Below are 17,508 nucleotides of genomic sequence, written 5' to 3'. Positions count from 1 at the left end.
AAAAGATTCAACCAAAATAAGAAAATTGGTAGTTTGAAATCATTATTTGGCTGCCTTAAGAACAGTTGAGGAATAATTTACTCAACTCTAACATTTCATTCCAAATTGGATCTAAGATGAATTTAGATTTAATAGATTGGACTGAATGCTGCAGAGAGTTGAATGTTTCAAAATGTTTTAGATCAGTGGTTCTCAACCTTCCTAATGCCGAGACCCTTTAATACAGTTCCTCATGTGGTGACCCCCCACCATAAAATTATTTTCATTGCTACTTCATAACTGTAATTTTGCTACTGTTATGAATCGTAATGTAAATATCTGATATGCAAGATGTATTTTCATTGTTACAAATTAAACATAATTGAAGCATAGTGATTAATCACAAAACGATATGTAATTATATATGTGTTTTCCAATGGTCTTAGGCAACCCTTGTGAAAGGGATCCCAAAGGGGTCGCGACCCACAGGTTGAGAACCTCTGTTTTAGATGGTAGAATGTGCCACATTAAAGTCTTTCACTTCTGGACTGTGAAGCCTGGAGTCAGAACCTTCAAGCCGTCTGCTTATGCACCTACGTCTATAGAAGACAGAGACACTTGGTGAAGTGAAACCATCATGGAGAAACCGGCAACCAACACTGGAACCTTTTCATGGAGGCAGAAGTGAAAGTAGCAGTGAATGTGCCCAAGGCACTGCCACACCCTCACATTTACTTGGACTGTGCAGTGCACCGAGCTTTTCCTGAACCCACCACCTACCCATGATTCCATTGACCCTCCTACTCAGATATTTCAACAGTGTCAACAAAGCAGGCTGAGTGAAGCTCCATGAAGCTTGATATGAGGCAAATATTTAAATGAAAAACTCACGGAATTCTAGTGGCATCTGACTATGTCCTTGCTGACTACCCCCCCCCCCCCCCCCGCCACACACACCTTAATTTAGTTGCTGATGCTCTGTATTTGGGCAACAAGGAAGGTGTATGTGGGTGAGATCTTTTGCCTACTGTCTCCTAAAACAGCCACAGGTTACAGAATGATCATGATGGTGACTTTCAAAGGCTGTCAGTATTTGTGCTTCAAACCCTGTGGATATTAGGCCTCTTTGCTGGGATAACCAAACTGTACCAGCTTCTGTTATCAAAACTGAGCCTTGTTCAGGCCTTTTTGGACTTTGAGGTTTATGTACGCAAAACCATATTTGCAATATACTGTATATTCAACTTATAAATGGGTTGTATTTCAGAAAGTTTTAAGCTAGATGTCTGGCACTCAGCATGCATTTCTCTTGAAAACTGATGTTTTAAATGGTGGTCCAGTTCTCAGGCCAGCCCACAAGCAAATCTACTTTATGCACAATATGGCTTTGGTACATAAAACTATGCATCTGCAATAAAAAATAAAGCTGGGACAGTTGCTATGTGAGTAACTTAAAAAACAGAAACAGCCTTAGCCAGTTTGGCTCAGTGGATAGAGCATCAGCCTGCAGACCAAAGGGTCCCAGGTTCGATTCTTGTCAAAGGCATGTACCTTGGTTGCAGGCTCCTCCCCGGCCTGGGGCCCTGGTCAGGGCTCCTGCAGGAGGCAACCAATTGATGTATTTCTCTCACATCGATGTTTCTCTCTGTCTCTCCTTCTCTCTTCCATTCTCTCTAAAAATTAATGAAAAAATATCCTCAAGTGAGGATTAAAAAAAAAACACAGAAACAAATCATTGTGTTAAATACACTATATTAAATGCTAATACCCTTAATTAGAGGAAAACGTGGAGATTCTGCAGAGGCTTTGGGGGGGCGGGGGTTGGGGGGAGAGACTGCGAAGTTTTTAGAGTTGGTGGCAATGGTTCCTTAGAGTGTGTGGCCCAGAAACTGCTGCTTTTTCATAAACAAATTTCCTTAGGAACTTATCAGAGTTGGAAAGAGGCAGTGGAGAAGGCAGCTACTTTCAGGGGTAGTTAAAAATGAGTATATATACAGGAGGGAGACATTAACTAAAAAAATGTATGTGAACATGAGAGAAAGGGATTTTGCTGAAAGGAAATTAATGGGATGGTTGAAGAGGAAGACATGGTTGGGGACTCCGCAAATCCTCCAGAGGAAGCGTCTGAAAGTTGGGGGGTGGTTCCCCCTTGGCAGGTCCACAGTTGGAGTATTTTGGTGGCTAGTCCAGTGGGACTAGGGCGTGCTCAGAAAGGATTCACAGAACATGGATTGCTCACAGAGGCAGATGTTTTAAAGGCACTTAACACTTACCACTCAACTTATAAAGAAACTGTTGAGCCAAAGAGTAAAAAATTTTACCTTCATCCACCCAGATTTAATGCTGGGACTTAGTTCTTGACTATACAAATATATTTCTGTTCCCCTGTTCCTTTTACTAAACCTACCCTCTCTGTACTTCTTCAAGAACCAAGTTTAAAAAATAACTTTAGGTAGTTAAAAATCAAAACCATCTATGTTCTAATTTTTAAAAAGCAGCAATTATCTGTGATGTAAGAATCTGAAATTGATGTTAAATTTTAAAATTTCCCAAACCAATTTTTTGAAGATAACAAGATATAATAAGTAATTTGTTCCTTACTAATTTCCAACTAATTTTTAAGACAGAGAACAGATTTTAGCTTTGAGTTATCTAGGAAGAAATAAATTGTGAAGAAAATTGATAGTGACTTCACCAATAAATTATTTAATATTTTAAGAGGAAAATAATCAAGTACTCAATTGTTTATAGTTACTATATAAAATATACTGGTTATTAATTTTAAAAATGTAATTATTGATAAAAGCTCTTTATGCCTATTGAATATAGGTCAAAGCATTGAGAACCTGAAAGTAATAACATTTCAAGTGTCCTATGAATTCAGAATTTCAAGAATTCATGAATTATAATAATTAGTTATTTTAGGGAACTATTACTTCAAATCCTCTTATTTTCACTTCCCATAGATTGAAAAATTTATAAAAGAAACATAATTAAGTTGCTTTTTAAAAAATTACTAACCTTGGACAGATTTTAAGTCAAAGTCTATATGTTAAACACTAATTGGGTAGCAGGGAATACAGGTGTTTAGTATATACTACCACTCAGTTTGCATGAATCTGTCAAAAAAATATTATCTATTTGTACTGCTCCAGTCATTGTAAATGATTGTTAATTGCAATGAAGAAAAAATAACTCACAACCAACATGGTGCACATTAAACAAGTTACATAATATATACAAACATATATAAATAGTGTCAGATATAAACTAAACATTACACTCAAAGAGAGTTAGAAACCTTCTGCATGTGCTCTAAGAATCCATGACTGAAATAGAGTATATGTGAATTGCAGAACAGGATATGTGAACGTTTTAATTACTTGGAGGTTCTACATTAACATTTGAAGATGTTAATTTTGTAATATAAGCTACTGTCTCTGAAGACATTGAGATGTCAATGAAAAGGAGAGAGAAAATGGAAAGTAAAATTCCTGGGAGGAAGTATTTTAAATAATTCTGAGGAATACAAGTAGTCTTCTTTATTACTTCCCCATAAAGAAGGAAGCTCAATGTCCCATAAATCTTTTAATACTGAACTCTCTTTTGGTCTTCCTCTCTTTGAACAGAAGGCATATTGGGCTGTAAAAAGAAGCTTTTCATCAGAGGCAATGTCCCAGTGGCCCTGAGAGTAGAGGGAGCCCTGTGTCCTGGAGGCCGAGTGAGTGTTCACAAGCCTGCCCTCCGCCCGTTTCTCACAGAGACACTGTGTCCCTGCAGCCCCTAGAGAATGGTCATTCTTAAATGAAGTTCTCTGATTAACAAGTGGGTTTTTTCCCCTTCATTCAAATGTGACATTTTCAAGGGCATATGCTAATTAATTTCTTTCCTTTCCAGAAGGAACCTAAAGCCAAATTTGAATCTTAATCTGGATGGGATCAGCTCCGTGGATGCTTGAGGTCCTCATTGGGTGAAGTGTGACCAGCAAACCAGGTCTGTAGCTATGGGGGGTGGCGGGGGGGAGGTGGGAAGAGAGGGAGGAGGAGTGTTTACAGAGAGGCAGAGTCTCAGACCTCACCCAAGACCCTGCACTCTAGACTCCCAGGTGATTGAGATATGCTTAACAGTTTGAGGAGAACTGCTCTCGGCTTCTTTATAAGCTTCACTAAAGAATGGGGTCCTCATCATTCCAGTCTGGGGGTTCTCAGGGCACAGAGATGGCCCTTGGCAAATTATCGCATTTCAACACTCGCTATTGGCAACAGCTGGAAAAGCAGTTTTGGCAAAGATCCTCATGTCTTTTGGCAATATACCAAAAATACTGTAAAAATAGCATTTTGTACAAATTCTCCAAACCATGACATGTCTATTTATGATTTGGGTTTGGTTGTGTTGCTAGTCAAACAATATATAAAAAGTACATATAGAAATAGGCTAAATAAATAACAGGCCACCATAAGACTAAGAGAGATTTAAGTTTTCTAGGTGTGATACTTTAAGTTAGGTCTGGCATTTTAACTATAAAACTAAAAGAAAAGGTCTAATCAATTACCATGGAAAAAACATGATTACTTTGCTTTTATTATATACATAAGCCACTGTTTTGGTTTATTCCTTACCATAAAAAGTAGACAAATCTTCCCTAGTTGGTTTGGCTCAGTGGATAGAGAGCCAGCCCACAGATTAAGGGTCTGGGGCTCGATTCCGGTCAAGGGCACATACCTCGGTTGGAGGTTCAATCCCTGGCCCTGGTTGGGACACGTGCGAAAGGCAACCAATCGATGTGTCTCACATTGATGTTTGTCTCTGTCTCTCCCCCTCCCTACCACCCTCCGGGAAATATCCTCAGCTGAGGATAAACAAACAAACAAAAAAGTAAGCAAATCTGTAGGTTAGACCAGGCTCCTACCTTTATATCCTGTGGGTTGATATCTGGGTTTGTTTGACATCGTAGAGGTCCCAAAGTTTGAATATGAAAAATATAAAGAAGAAACTCATCCCGGGCAGAGAATGGCCAGCCCACCTCCAGAAGGGTGTCACTGATGGCACTCGGTCCAATATTGTGCAACTACAAGCAAGGAACACATCCTGTTACGGCACAACACAGGCAGGAAGAGGAGCGCAGACTCCACACAGTCTGCACCCATTCTGGAAAGCATGACTTTTGGTTTTACGTCATCTGGACTATGACTGTGAAAAATAAGAAGTAGAGTCTCTAAAAGCAAGCGGAGCTCTGGGAGTAAGATGTGCTGGAGCTTAGGGCAGACTCTTCCATCTGTGAGGCTCTCAGAGCAGATTTCCTCTGCACAGACCACATTAACCATGTCTGATCATTGTGATGCTTACCTTAAATTTATATTAATTTAATCGCAGTGTTAGAAATGCAATTTGAATTATATGCTTTCAAAACCCAGTTATTCTTTCTTTGCACTGAAATCGCTTCTTTCCTGACTACTGACTTGCCAATTGCAACCATATGTGATGCACTCTCTTTCACCTTCTGGAAACATGGCTATCCATCAAATGCCAAAGGCCCAGGCTCACCACAGTTCACTTCAAGTGCGCATTTCAAAGCTGAGCTCCTTCTGTTTTAATCAGCAAATCTCAGGGAACGAAAGGCACATCCCTTAAAGAGATGAACATTTCAAGCTAAAGAATCCTGTACTCACAGGACACAGAACAGCTTACCAAAAACACTAAGTATATTCACATTTATTGTGGTCTTAAAAATTCAAAGTTAGCCCCGGCCGGCTAGGCTCAGTGGATAGAGCGTCAGCCTGCGGACTGAGGGGTCCCAGGTTCGATTCCGGCCAAGGGCACATGCCTGGGTTGCAGACTCAGTTCCCAGCTTGGGGGGGGGGGGGTGTGTGCAGGAGGCAGCCGATCAATGATTCTCTCTCATCACTGATGTTTCTATCTCTCTCTCTCCTCCCTTCCTCTCTGAAATCAATAAAGAAATATATTTTAAAATAAAAATAAAAATTCAAAGTTAGCAGGGACCTTTGTGTGTGTGTTTTCCACAGTTCTGACAATTGTTGTGGTCAATAAAATCATTTATAATTGGTTTTCTTTATTAGGTGGCCCATTTAATTCGTGTTATCAAAACAACGTGGCATGCATTGATAGCAGTATATTTCGAGACATGTAAGAAGCATTCGGTGATTTCTTTTGGCGCTACTGATTATTACCCTAAAATTTTATGATTTGTTCATGCTAAGATTAAAAGCAGGTGTGCCCTGAGAATCCTGAGAATGATTGAATTTGAATATGTTTTCAAACTTTATAGTTTCACCACTCTTAAGCAGAAAGTAGTGCACAGAAGGTTTAATAAATTATTTGACAATGTTCCCTGCCCCTCCCCCTCCCACCCCCCCTCCCCAGTGAAGTTCTTAATCCGAATGGCCTTGGGGACCGTGTTATCATTTTGCTATCAAGAGGGCTTAAGGCACAGCTTTGGACAGGGCTTCTGCTCCTGAACCGCAGGCTGGGCAGATGACAGAGGCGTTCCCGTCCACACTGCACAGGAGCTGATGCCTCTTCCCCATCTATGTAAGCCGCTCATCAGTTTTGAAATGGCTTTATTGTTAAGTGCAGAGAGTGGAGTTTGAAATGGAAGTCATAGTCAGAATTATTAGATCAGTGGCATGGGTTACATAGGAAAGGGGGCATTAATCAAGAAGAAACCTCTGAGCGCCAACCTATGAACTAGGCGGTTGAAGTTCAATTCCAGGTCAGGGCATATGCCCGGGTTGCGGGCTTGGTCCCCAGTTGGGGGCTTGCAGGAGGCAGCCGATCAATGATTCTCTCCCATCATTGATGTTTCTATCTCTCTCTCCCTGTTCTTTCCTCTCTGAAATCAATAAAAATAAATATTTTTTTTTAAAAAAAAGGAGAAACCTCAAATGGATAATGGCTTAGAATATCATTTTTACCAAAATTCCACTTCTGGTCTCTTGAAAATGAACAGGAATAACTACTCTCCACTGAGAGCATTAATTTTATTTTAAAAAATAAAAAAATGAACAACTACTACACTAATCATTTACTACATCTTGGCTTCTAACTGTAAAACATTTAAATGTTTCAGATGCTATATCAGCAAAGCTCCTCCCTATTCACTATTTGACATTTGAAGTGAGAAAAAATGACCAGGTTTACTCATGAGCCACTGGCTCGCTTCTGGAAAACATTTCACTAATCAGCAGACTACTTCAACTCTCAGAATAAGTTATTTGTGTTTAATTGGGTTTATGAATGAGCAGTAAAATTATTCTTATTTATCCACCATCCACCCATCATATATATTATATACACATTTTTTTGGTATAATAGTGGGTAATACATAAAAGTTCCTCTGGTACCTTTGGTTGGTGACCTTCAGTTTAGGATGTGGGTGGGTTTTAAGGATATCTGAAAATGTAAGAATAAGTGAAATAAAGTCTAGGGAGCTCGTTAGTTTTATGCTTAGGCTGTCTAAACATTAAAAAGAGAGGAAATAAAGACCATTTAACAAAGAAGAGCAGTAACAAGATAAGATGCTTTTCCCTATATAATGGCTCTCACCATTAAAAACAAGTGTCTTGTTAAGACGCTCCCCCACCTCCTCCATTGCAATATGATAGCAGAATAGCACAAATCTGGGTGGTGTATGAAGCTCAGATTTGTTGTCTTTTAAAAAGCTATGAAGCATTTATTAGTCAAGAGCACATGAATAAACCGCTAACACAGCTTCACCAGACAACAGCTACCTCATAAATATGTTCCACCAGTGGTCCAACTCCTTCCTCTTTGCGAGGCTCCTCTTCTGGTTCCCAGTTATGAATGGGCAGAACAATCTGCAGCGGGTGGGAGACTCTGAAACATGGAAAGTTGCGTTAACTGCTGATGGTGGCACCTGTAAAGAATGCCTCACTAGTGTCAGTGCCACAGTGCCAGGAGAAAGTGCTCTCAGTTTATTTGGATATTGCCTGGAAGGAAAACAGTATTGAAAGTGATGTTCAGCAAAATAACTATCAGAATGGTGAAGGGTCTGAAACATCCACCATAGGCTCTAAAGTACCAGTCTCTAGCTCAGAGATTGGCTATTTTATAGCATATCATCTCATCTCTTGAGGTGGATAATTTAGCATATACATACATAAATATATATTAGATCCTGTATAAGTGTAAGTGTGAGTGTGTGCATGCCTGTGTGTGTGTGTGTATGGGATATACAATTCCTACTTTCAGCCATGTCAAGAAATAGGACTTTTTTGTGTGAATAAAAGTCTAGAATTTTGTGTGGGGTGTTAAATGTCCAGTGAAATACTTCATAGTAGAAAAATAACTGCTTGTATATTCCTCTTTCCTAGGTTTCTTTGACTTCCTATAAATTCAGCCATACCTCTCAAAAGGCCAGGCCTGGAACCAAAACAAAATAAAGCCTGTTCATATTCTAAAGTCATTTTATAGATAACTCAAGGGTAACTTAAATGGTGTAATCATGTAAGAAGGATATTAACCCGACAGCTAGGTATTTTTGCCTCCAACTTACACCTTGAGAGTGAGCACTGGATGAATGAAATGTAGTACATGGCGCTATTCCATATTAAAAGCTGATTATAAACCAAATGATTATTTTCACACAATCTCAAAAAAGATAATTATTAGAAAACCCATAATGCTTTCTAGTAATTTTCAGCTAAAGATATATTTAAAAGACTTTCTAGACTTTCAGCTAAAAGTAACATCATCGTGTCTTTTGGCAATCCGATGTCTTAAATGCCCTTTTTAAGGGTATCTGGTAATTAACACAGCCTCTAGCAACTTTGAACTTTATCTTTTTTCCTCCCCCTGGCAAACTCTTTTTAAAGCAGAAAGTACACTTTATTGGGTTAAATTCTGAACCAAGGGCAAATAATTTAATGTCTGTGCGTCTCTATTTCCTCATCTGGAAAATTGTGAAGATAAACTTTCTTGTTGCACACCACAAATAATTGGAAAACATCTCAAATGCTTTTGGTCAAAGTTAATTTGGGGGCATTGTCTTCTAGGGGTGGCTATAAATACGTTTTTAAAACTGAAAACCACAGAAATGCACTAAATTGTAAAGTATTTTGCATCCATTCTTACGGTGTATTTATTAAATAAAAAGTGCAGGGCACAGCCTTGCTGGGGGATACCTCAACATCCTCCACTCTTAAAGTGGTTTGCTTTTTTGTCATGCATCCTTTACCTACTTAATTTGATTAAATCCTGTTTAGACCAAACATAGGGAGCTTGGTAAAGAAGAGTCTAGACCAGTGGTTCTCAACCTTCCTAATGCCGCGACCCTTTAATACAGTTCCTCATGTTGTAGTGACCCTCAATTTCATTGTTACAAATTGAACATAATTAAAGCATAGTGATTAATCACAAAAACAATATGTAATTATATATGTATTTTCCGATGGTCTTAGGCAACTCTTGTGAAAGGGTCATTCGACCCCCAAAGGGGTCGCGATCCACAGGTTGAGAACCGCTGGTCTAGAAGATGACAGGCTTCTTTCATTAGAGGGAAGTCCAGAGCGCTCGGGCTTCCATTCCCACATGGTCTTGATGACCTCACCACCCAAAGCTTTATTTCACTCTTAGGCTTCTCAGCTTGGCAACAATAGAGTTGATTTCATCATGCCTACATCCATTGTGAGGCTCTAGGAAAACTTGTGTTTTGTTTTGTTCTTATGATCATTAGTCCTAAAGGACTGGTCATGAATTCTCTGGGACCACAGAATCATACAGTTAGATCTGGGGCCAGTATTATGGAGACATTGTGATTGAAATCCCTCACTTTATAAATGAAATAAAAACTGAAGGCCAGAGAAGTAGGGACTTAATTGCAGGTGAGGATTAGAGCTCAGGTTTGCTCAGCACCATCCACTCTGTTTCCAATATACAGTGCACCACAGGAGCCATGGGCTGCAGCAGTTTTAGTAAACACAACTTAAGAGGAAAGTTCCCGGCCCATTTCTATAACAAAATCAAATAAAAATCTATAAAGAAACCTATCACAGAGTGTGGAAAAATCATTTAAAAAGTATGACTCACAGCATTCACATATCTATCCTCTGAAAACCTTGCCAAACCTGGGGAAACCATGGCAAAGAATGGTTCTCTCAAGATTCCAACTAAATAAGGAAGCATTATTCAATGTTTTCAAAGTTATTATTTTTTTAGAAGGAAGGGAGAAAGAATATAATTAACTAATTAGCCTAGGAGAACAGCCAGTGCAGTAATCCAACAACTCTTACGTAATAGCCTCACATTCTAAGATTCAGGATAGATAGAGCATTACTCACAGAGACCCTCAAGCAATAAGGAAATTAGGGTACTCAGTGGTAACACTGGATATTGGGAAGAGCTTTGAGGGAAAGCAATGAATTAGATTTTTGATCATTTAAAATCTATATGCTATCAGGAAGTTAAAATCTGATAATGTAGTAGTATGTCATGACCCAATTTTCATATCCCTGTTTTCAGCAGTATTAGTCCAAAATAGCAAGACTAACATTTATGGAACAATGTTGGCTCTACCTGCATAGCTATTCAGAAAATGGTCATTCATGATTGTAGGCTCTCTTAATACAAACCCATTCAGTCCTGATTATTTTATACAAGGTAAGATTTTCTCATTCTTCGAGATCTCAATATATGTGGTGCTGCTTCTTGTGACCAAGTTTACTTTTTACATAACTATGCTAAATTAATCCTCTGTGCCAACAGGTGACAGGTACATCTGCTTAAGGACAGTGTTGACATTACCTAGCTTGGAAACAAATGAAACAAGTCTCAATAGTTTTCCCATCCCCCAAAATAAATCCATTTGAGTTTATTTTAAATTCCAAAACAATGCTAAATTTTTGAAAAGAACTTTTAGAGACAGTGCATGATATCATACACTGGAATAAAGATCATTGGCCAAAAAGAAAGTTAGATTTTCCTGAGGACTAAAAATAGAAGATTTTCAACACAGTGACTATTTTTTAAGAATTAAACATTAGAACTAATGTTTTCTTGCTGAGTATTTGGAGGAAAGAGTTTCATTTTGTAAAATGACTAAAAAAGAACTTTAACACTAACTTAGAGAAAAAAATGGTCTATTGTTGAACATTAAGCAATTAAAATAATTGGTACCCATATGAAAAACCCAATTTTATTTATCTGTTTTGATTATTGGTATAATGAATAGAAACATTTCTACCTTTTTTACTTAGAAACATTAGTGCAATAAGTGATGACAGAAATACATTTAAAAATATTAATCTTGCAAAATGAATATGTGAAAATAGCTACATTAATCCCTTAGCTTCCTTGGACTTATGAAATAAAAGCAGTTCCCAACTTAAAATTTATTTTGGAATAAAACAGTTTCAATTTATTTTTGGTTAGCAAAACAAAGATAAGCTAAATTTATAGGAGAAAGAACTTATATATATACTAGTTATGATTTTTTAAAAAAGATAATATTTCTGTTTTCTATTCTGATTTAAAAAATAGTGTTTTTCTTATCAAGAGAGGGATGGGGAATTAAACTAGAAATTCACAAAAATAAAATAGATTAGCTCCAAATATCTGTAAATCAAACAGGACACTTCCTATGAGTCAACTCATAAGTTAGAGGAAATAAAAAAGGAAATTAGAAAGTACTTTGAAGTGAATTTACAGTGAAAACCCAACATATCAACACTTATGTATGCTACTAACACAGGGAAATTTATAGCACAAAATGCTTATGCAAGAAAAGAAGACAGGTCTCCCATCAATGACCTAATTTCTACATAGAGGAAGGAGAAAGAAAAAAAAGAGAGAAAGCCCAACCCAAAATGAGCAGAAGGAAGGAAATAATAACAATAAAAGCAGAAACCAATGGAATAGAAAACAAAAACAACAAAAAAATTTTAAATCAATGAACCAAAAAAATTGGTGCTTTGAAAAGATCACTAAACTCTAGCCAGACTGATCTGGGGGAAAAGGTAGAAGATACAAATTGCCAATATTGGGAATGATGAGGGGACATCATTAGAAGTCCTTCCTACAGATAGTAAAAGGAAAATGAGAGATTATGAACAACTTCATGTGAAAACATGTAACAACTTACATGAAATAGACAAATTCCTTGAAAGACTACCAAAGCTCACTCAAGTAGAAACAGAGAATATAAATAGTTCTATATCAAAGAATGCAATTGAATTATTAAAACCTTCCTGCAAAAACAAAAAGCCAAACAAACTAAAAACAAAATATTCCAGACTCACATGGCTTCCCTGGTGATTTTTACCAAATATTTAAGAAAAAAATAATACAAATTCTACACAACCCTTTCAGAAAATAGAGCAGGTGGAGAAATAATTCCAACTCATTTTACAAAACTGGCACATCCCTGATACCGAAATCAGAAAAAGATATTGTAAGAAAAGAAAATTACAGATCTATATTTCTCATGAACATATATGTCAAAGTCACTAACAAAATTTTAAGTTGAGTCCCATAATATATAAAGAGAACAATAATCATGACTAAGTGTACTTCTTCCCCAGAAAGTTTGGTTTTAAAATTCAAACACACACACACACACACACACACACACACACACACACACTGTAAAATATGATGTTAAAAAGATTAATGTGTTATGCATATGTAAAGGCCCAGGTGGTAGTTGGGGGCAGAATGGATGGGGTCAATAGGGAACAAAGGGGACATGTGTAATACTTTCAACAATAAAGATAAATTAAAAAACACACACACATAAATGTGGAGGAGTAAAAACTATAGTAGTTTTAGAATGTGTTCGAACTTAAAGAGCTATCAACTTACAATAGATTGCTACAAACATCACTTGTTATATATGAATCTCGTGGTAACCAGAAACCAAAACCCTATAATGGATAGACAAAAAATAAAGAGAAAGGAATCCAAACACATCACACTACAGAAGGTCCTCAATGCACAGGAGAGGAGAGCAAGAGAAGAAGAAAGGAACAGAAAAAAAACTATGAAGAACAATGAACAAAATGGCAATAAGTACAAATCTATCAACAATTACTTTAAAAGTAAATAAACTGTGCCCTGGCTGGTTTTTCTCGGTAGTTAGAGCATCAGCCCAAGGACCAAAGGACCGCAAGTTCAATTTCAGGTCAAGGGCACATACCTCAGTTGCAGGTTTGATCCCCAGCCTGGGTGCCTACAGGAGACAGCTGATCAGTGTTTCTCTTGCCTCAATATTTTTCTCTTTCTCTCTCTCCATTTCTCCCTCTCTAAAAATCAACAAACAGATCAAAGGATGAGGAAAATAATAATAATAGTAATATTGTGGAGCAATGGAAACATTGTATATTCTCTGATCCTAAAATTCCACATCTGAGCATAAACTATTCAGATAGTCAGAAAATATATACAAGAAGGTTTGTAAACAAAACAAAACAAAACAAAAAACAAAAAAAGTAAATAAAAACAAGAAAACCCCCAAATATTCATCAAGAGTAGAATGGATAAATAAGTTATGGTATAGTTTTATGTTATTCTCTTCTGCAGTCAAAATGAATGAACTATAGGCACAAGGACTAAAGTGGGTGAATGTCAAAAACATCATTTGAATGGAAAACACACACAAAAGCATACATAAAATGAGATTTTGTGTAGATAACGTTCAAGAAACTCCATCTCATAGGTTGCCTAGCCGACATTTATAAGCATGCACTTAGGACAGGCTGCCTGTACTTCCATTCCAGCCCCCACTTCCTAGCTGTGTAGCCTTTAACTCCTGAGCCCAAACTCCCTCCGTTCTACAGCAAGGGCACTAGTACACAGTCAGATGTCCTAACCGGTGGGGTAACACCTGGAAGTATCAATAAACGTTAGGCATTATTATTATTCTCTAACCCACGAGCTGGAGCCTCAGAGGTGCCAGGATAGAGGTAGACACCCCTTTCCTTGAGAGCAGCAGGGGGCCGAGTAAGAAAATGCCAGGTGACAAGGGCTCTGAGTGCAGAAACCTATATAGTTGCCATTGCAGAGGAATGTGAATACTCAGACCTATGGAAAGGAAAAGGGAACTAGGATTGCTGGAGTCCCATTGACAATTCAGCCCCAAACAAGTTGATATTTTTTAGCCAACTCGTTGTTCTGAAGAAACAAGAATTAAAATAAAAGTAATGACGTCCACGCTCGCACAAGATAAGAACTACATGCAGTCCATTACTGATTTCTTTTTTCCCCACAGGATGAATTTCCCAGATGGTAGTTATTTCAAGCCTTTTACTTGACCACTTTCCTCCTGTCTCCCGATTGATGGCTTATTGGCACCTTCTTCAAAGAATAGGACAGAATGAAAAAGCTATAAGATGTAGATCCCATCAACCCTCACATCTCAGAGTTAGCCATTTCTTAAACTCAAGATGTGGCATGGTGAGACTGAATTTTCACTATGCCAAAATAATTACTGGAGAAGTGAGACTTTCAGGCAGTCACACGGTTGTCCATTTTATCTGTCTTCTTACCACCAGCTTTTATAGTTTGATTACTGAACTGTCAGTTTGAGGAATAAAGTGAGCCCTTGTTTTGATATCCTTAGACTTAATTACCATACAGGGTTTACTCTACTTTGCAATGGAAAGCTAATAATGGGTAGAAAAGAATGAAAATTTATACCAAAGTGAACTGTGATCTTGAATGCATTAGGAAAATTCCATATAGTTTTTACTGGTATTTTATCATCACTCTCATATACAGAAGGCTATTATTATATGTAGTATAACCACTACTATGCTTTGCTTATTACTTACCCTCTTATTTCTACTTGAGCTACAGCAGTGATGTTGATTTGCAGGCTCACAAAATTGCTGTCTGGATTGTCCTTGTTGGAACTAAAACACAATGACATATAAATTAAATATACTTTCTCAGACATGTTACTATAATATATGATCATAAAATACATTCTGTATATCATTTAAGCAACACACATTTCCAACATGATCATTCAGAAAACAATGGCATATCCATTCTACAAAATCATAACCATTTATATATGGAAATGCTAAGATCCATCATGATCAAAAGTAATAAATATAACTTTCCATGAGGAGCCATCTTATCAGAAAGCACAGTTGATATCTAGAGAAGCTCATTCTTTTTCTGTTTCAATGGCTAAACCCAAGAGGCAGTGAGCTGAGTTCATTTTCCAGCATCTATCTTGGACACATTCCTTAACTTCTCTGAGCATCATATTCATTGCCCATCAAATGAAAAAGGACAGCATAGTCAACTTCTGATTTTCCATGCTCATGAAAAGGACTGGCAAGAATAATCCAAAAGCTGCACATAATGGAAAAAGCATTTGCATTTGGCTCTGGAATGCATCATACCATACATTGTTTGGGAAGAAAATTTATCTTCCTTATGGTTTATTTCTCAAGTAATATTAAAATAAGTGTGCATTCACTGCCTGCTCACTGACTGATTGGGTGGGGGTGGGGGTGAGCAGAGGCTTGGCCAGTAGCATGAAGAAGGGAGATCAGAGAAAGTTGGGCAGTTCGTGCAGAGGCAATGAGCAGATGACATGGATGTTTGTCACGTGCATCAGGAATCTCAAGCTGGGACCCTGGCCAAGTAGCTCAGTTGATTAGAGCATTGTCCATGTTGTGGGTTTGATCCCAAGTCAGAACACATACAAGAATCAACCAATGAATGCATAAGTAAGTAGAACAACAAATGGATGTTTCTCTCTCTCTTTAAAGTCAATCAATATTTTTTTTTAAAAAAGAATCTCAAAATGGAAGATATATGTTTAATAATATTTCTTTGCACAGTGGCAAAATGATTTTCAAGTTTGCTGTTTCTTTCTCTCAAGCAAATATAAGTAGACATAAAATTTAACTATGCCAAAATAATTACTGGCAAAGTGAGTGTTTCCTCTCAAAAAACTTGTGTTAAGCAGCCAGTACTGTAAGGACGATGAAATGTGCCTCAAGAGGCTTGACCCAGTAGCTGAGCTTTGGATGCAAATCTTACTTGCATTTATTGTCCTTCTGTGCTTTCATCGAAGTCACCCTCATATCCCAAAGGACTATGCAGCTTGTAGCAAACTAAGATGTGGCCACACCACCACTAACAGGCCATGATTATATTCAGGTCTCATTAGGAAGAGTAAGCACCTCTTCTTCCCACGGAATCTCATAGATTCAATGGACAGGCTCTAACACTGCAACAATGGTAATGGGTATGTTATGTTTAGCTTTTGAAGCTTTCTAAATGTGGGAGCTGGATAAGATAGGATGAAAGTCTGCTTTCAAAGAAGATAGAATTGTTCCCACATTGCTTTGTAAAAGTCCTGTTCAATTGTATATACTGATAAGGCAACTTAAACTGAAAACACATATAAAAGACATAAACAGGCAAATGTCAGGCTCATTTCCTGTAATGGGAATCACTGCTAAGCTTGTGATGAGCCTAGGGGGACTTGTTCACCAAAGTTTGAACACCAGTTTCCAGGCCATTTTATTATTATCACATCTGGGGGGGATCAGTCAACTAAAACATTTTTTTCTTTTTTTAAAGGCAGGATTCTGAATTACTAACCAATAAGAAGTCATTATGTAAACTCCACTTGTTGCAGACTTTGTGGTTCCAAACCCATTATGGGAACGCTTTAGTTTGGAAATTTAAGTCTACTTGTTCCACAGATTAGCTAGACTTTGTTCGATTTTCTAGTTCATTACCATTTTGTGGAAGTGCAAATTAGAATTATGGGGGGAAAGTGTCACTTGAGTTATTCCATAATTCTATTGTATTTTCTTTCTAAGAGGTTCAAATAACACGATTTTCATTATTCACAACACCCTGAAAATATATGTTAAGCACTAAAATCATCTAGTGACAGGAGTCAAATATGAGGCTTACAGAGGCAGTTTTGAAATTTAACAAAAGCAAAGGCAGACTCAGAGGCTAGATCTGGTTAGCTAATCAGATTCATCCTGCCACACAAGCTTGACATGACAGTTGGTACTACAACCAGTGATGTCAACAAAACTCCCGGTGAGAAAGATAACAGGCTTGATATATAACTTAGATACTTCTTTGACCTCTTTCCTGAAAGGAAACCTCCCTCACTAATATCATTGCTATATTCAAACAAGCAATTTGCCACTGCCCTGGATGCTGAGCTACTTAAACTGTGCTAGCTCTATGCAAGGAATGCTGAATTTCCTCTCCGTGACTACACCCTCCGTCATGCATCAAGGATAAAGATGTCTTTTACCTTTTACTCCAATGCAATTTTCTTTTTCTTTACTGTGGCCTATTTTTCTACTTTCTAGCAATCCCTCTATGCTTTCTGTGGTCTTTGGAATATCAGCAAAGGCAATACTAGTATAATGTTCATTTCACCATTACTGAGGGAGCAGCAGCAACGATGATCACAAAGATGTGTTCGTGCATGGGAATTGCTCTCTGAGACCCTCTCTACACAGAGAGGAAAATGTTTACATGTCACACAGTGCCAGGGCATGGAGA

At 37.7% G+C, this 17,508-nt stretch overlaps 1 protein-coding gene across 1 annotated transcript in view; it reads right to left on the bottom strand.

Moving 5' to 3' along the window:
• Positions 1–17,508, bottom strand: part of ITGA8 (integrin subunit alpha 8) — a 196,806-nt gene that overhangs the window by 25,716 nt on the left and 153,582 nt on the right. Inside the window, exons 23-25 of the mRNA XM_059711352.1 lie at positions 14,781–14,861; positions 7,728–7,833; positions 4,889–5,047 (exon numbers count right to left, since the gene is read on the bottom strand). Of these exons, the coding sequence (XP_059567335.1) occupies positions 4,889–5,047; positions 7,728–7,833; positions 14,781–14,861 (346 nt within the window). The remainder of the gene's footprint in view (positions 1–4,888; positions 5,048–7,727; positions 7,834–14,780; positions 14,862–17,508) is intronic.

The sequence above is a fragment of the Myotis daubentonii genome, chromosome 1 (assembly GCF_963259705.1).
Source record: "Myotis daubentonii chromosome 1, mMyoDau2.1, whole genome shotgun sequence".
Classification (NCBI taxonomy): Eukaryota; Metazoa; Chordata; class Mammalia; order Chiroptera; family Vespertilionidae; genus Myotis; species Myotis daubentonii.
The sequence above is the reverse complement of the archived record's forward strand: the minus strand, read 5'-3'. Positions and strand labels throughout refer to the sequence as shown.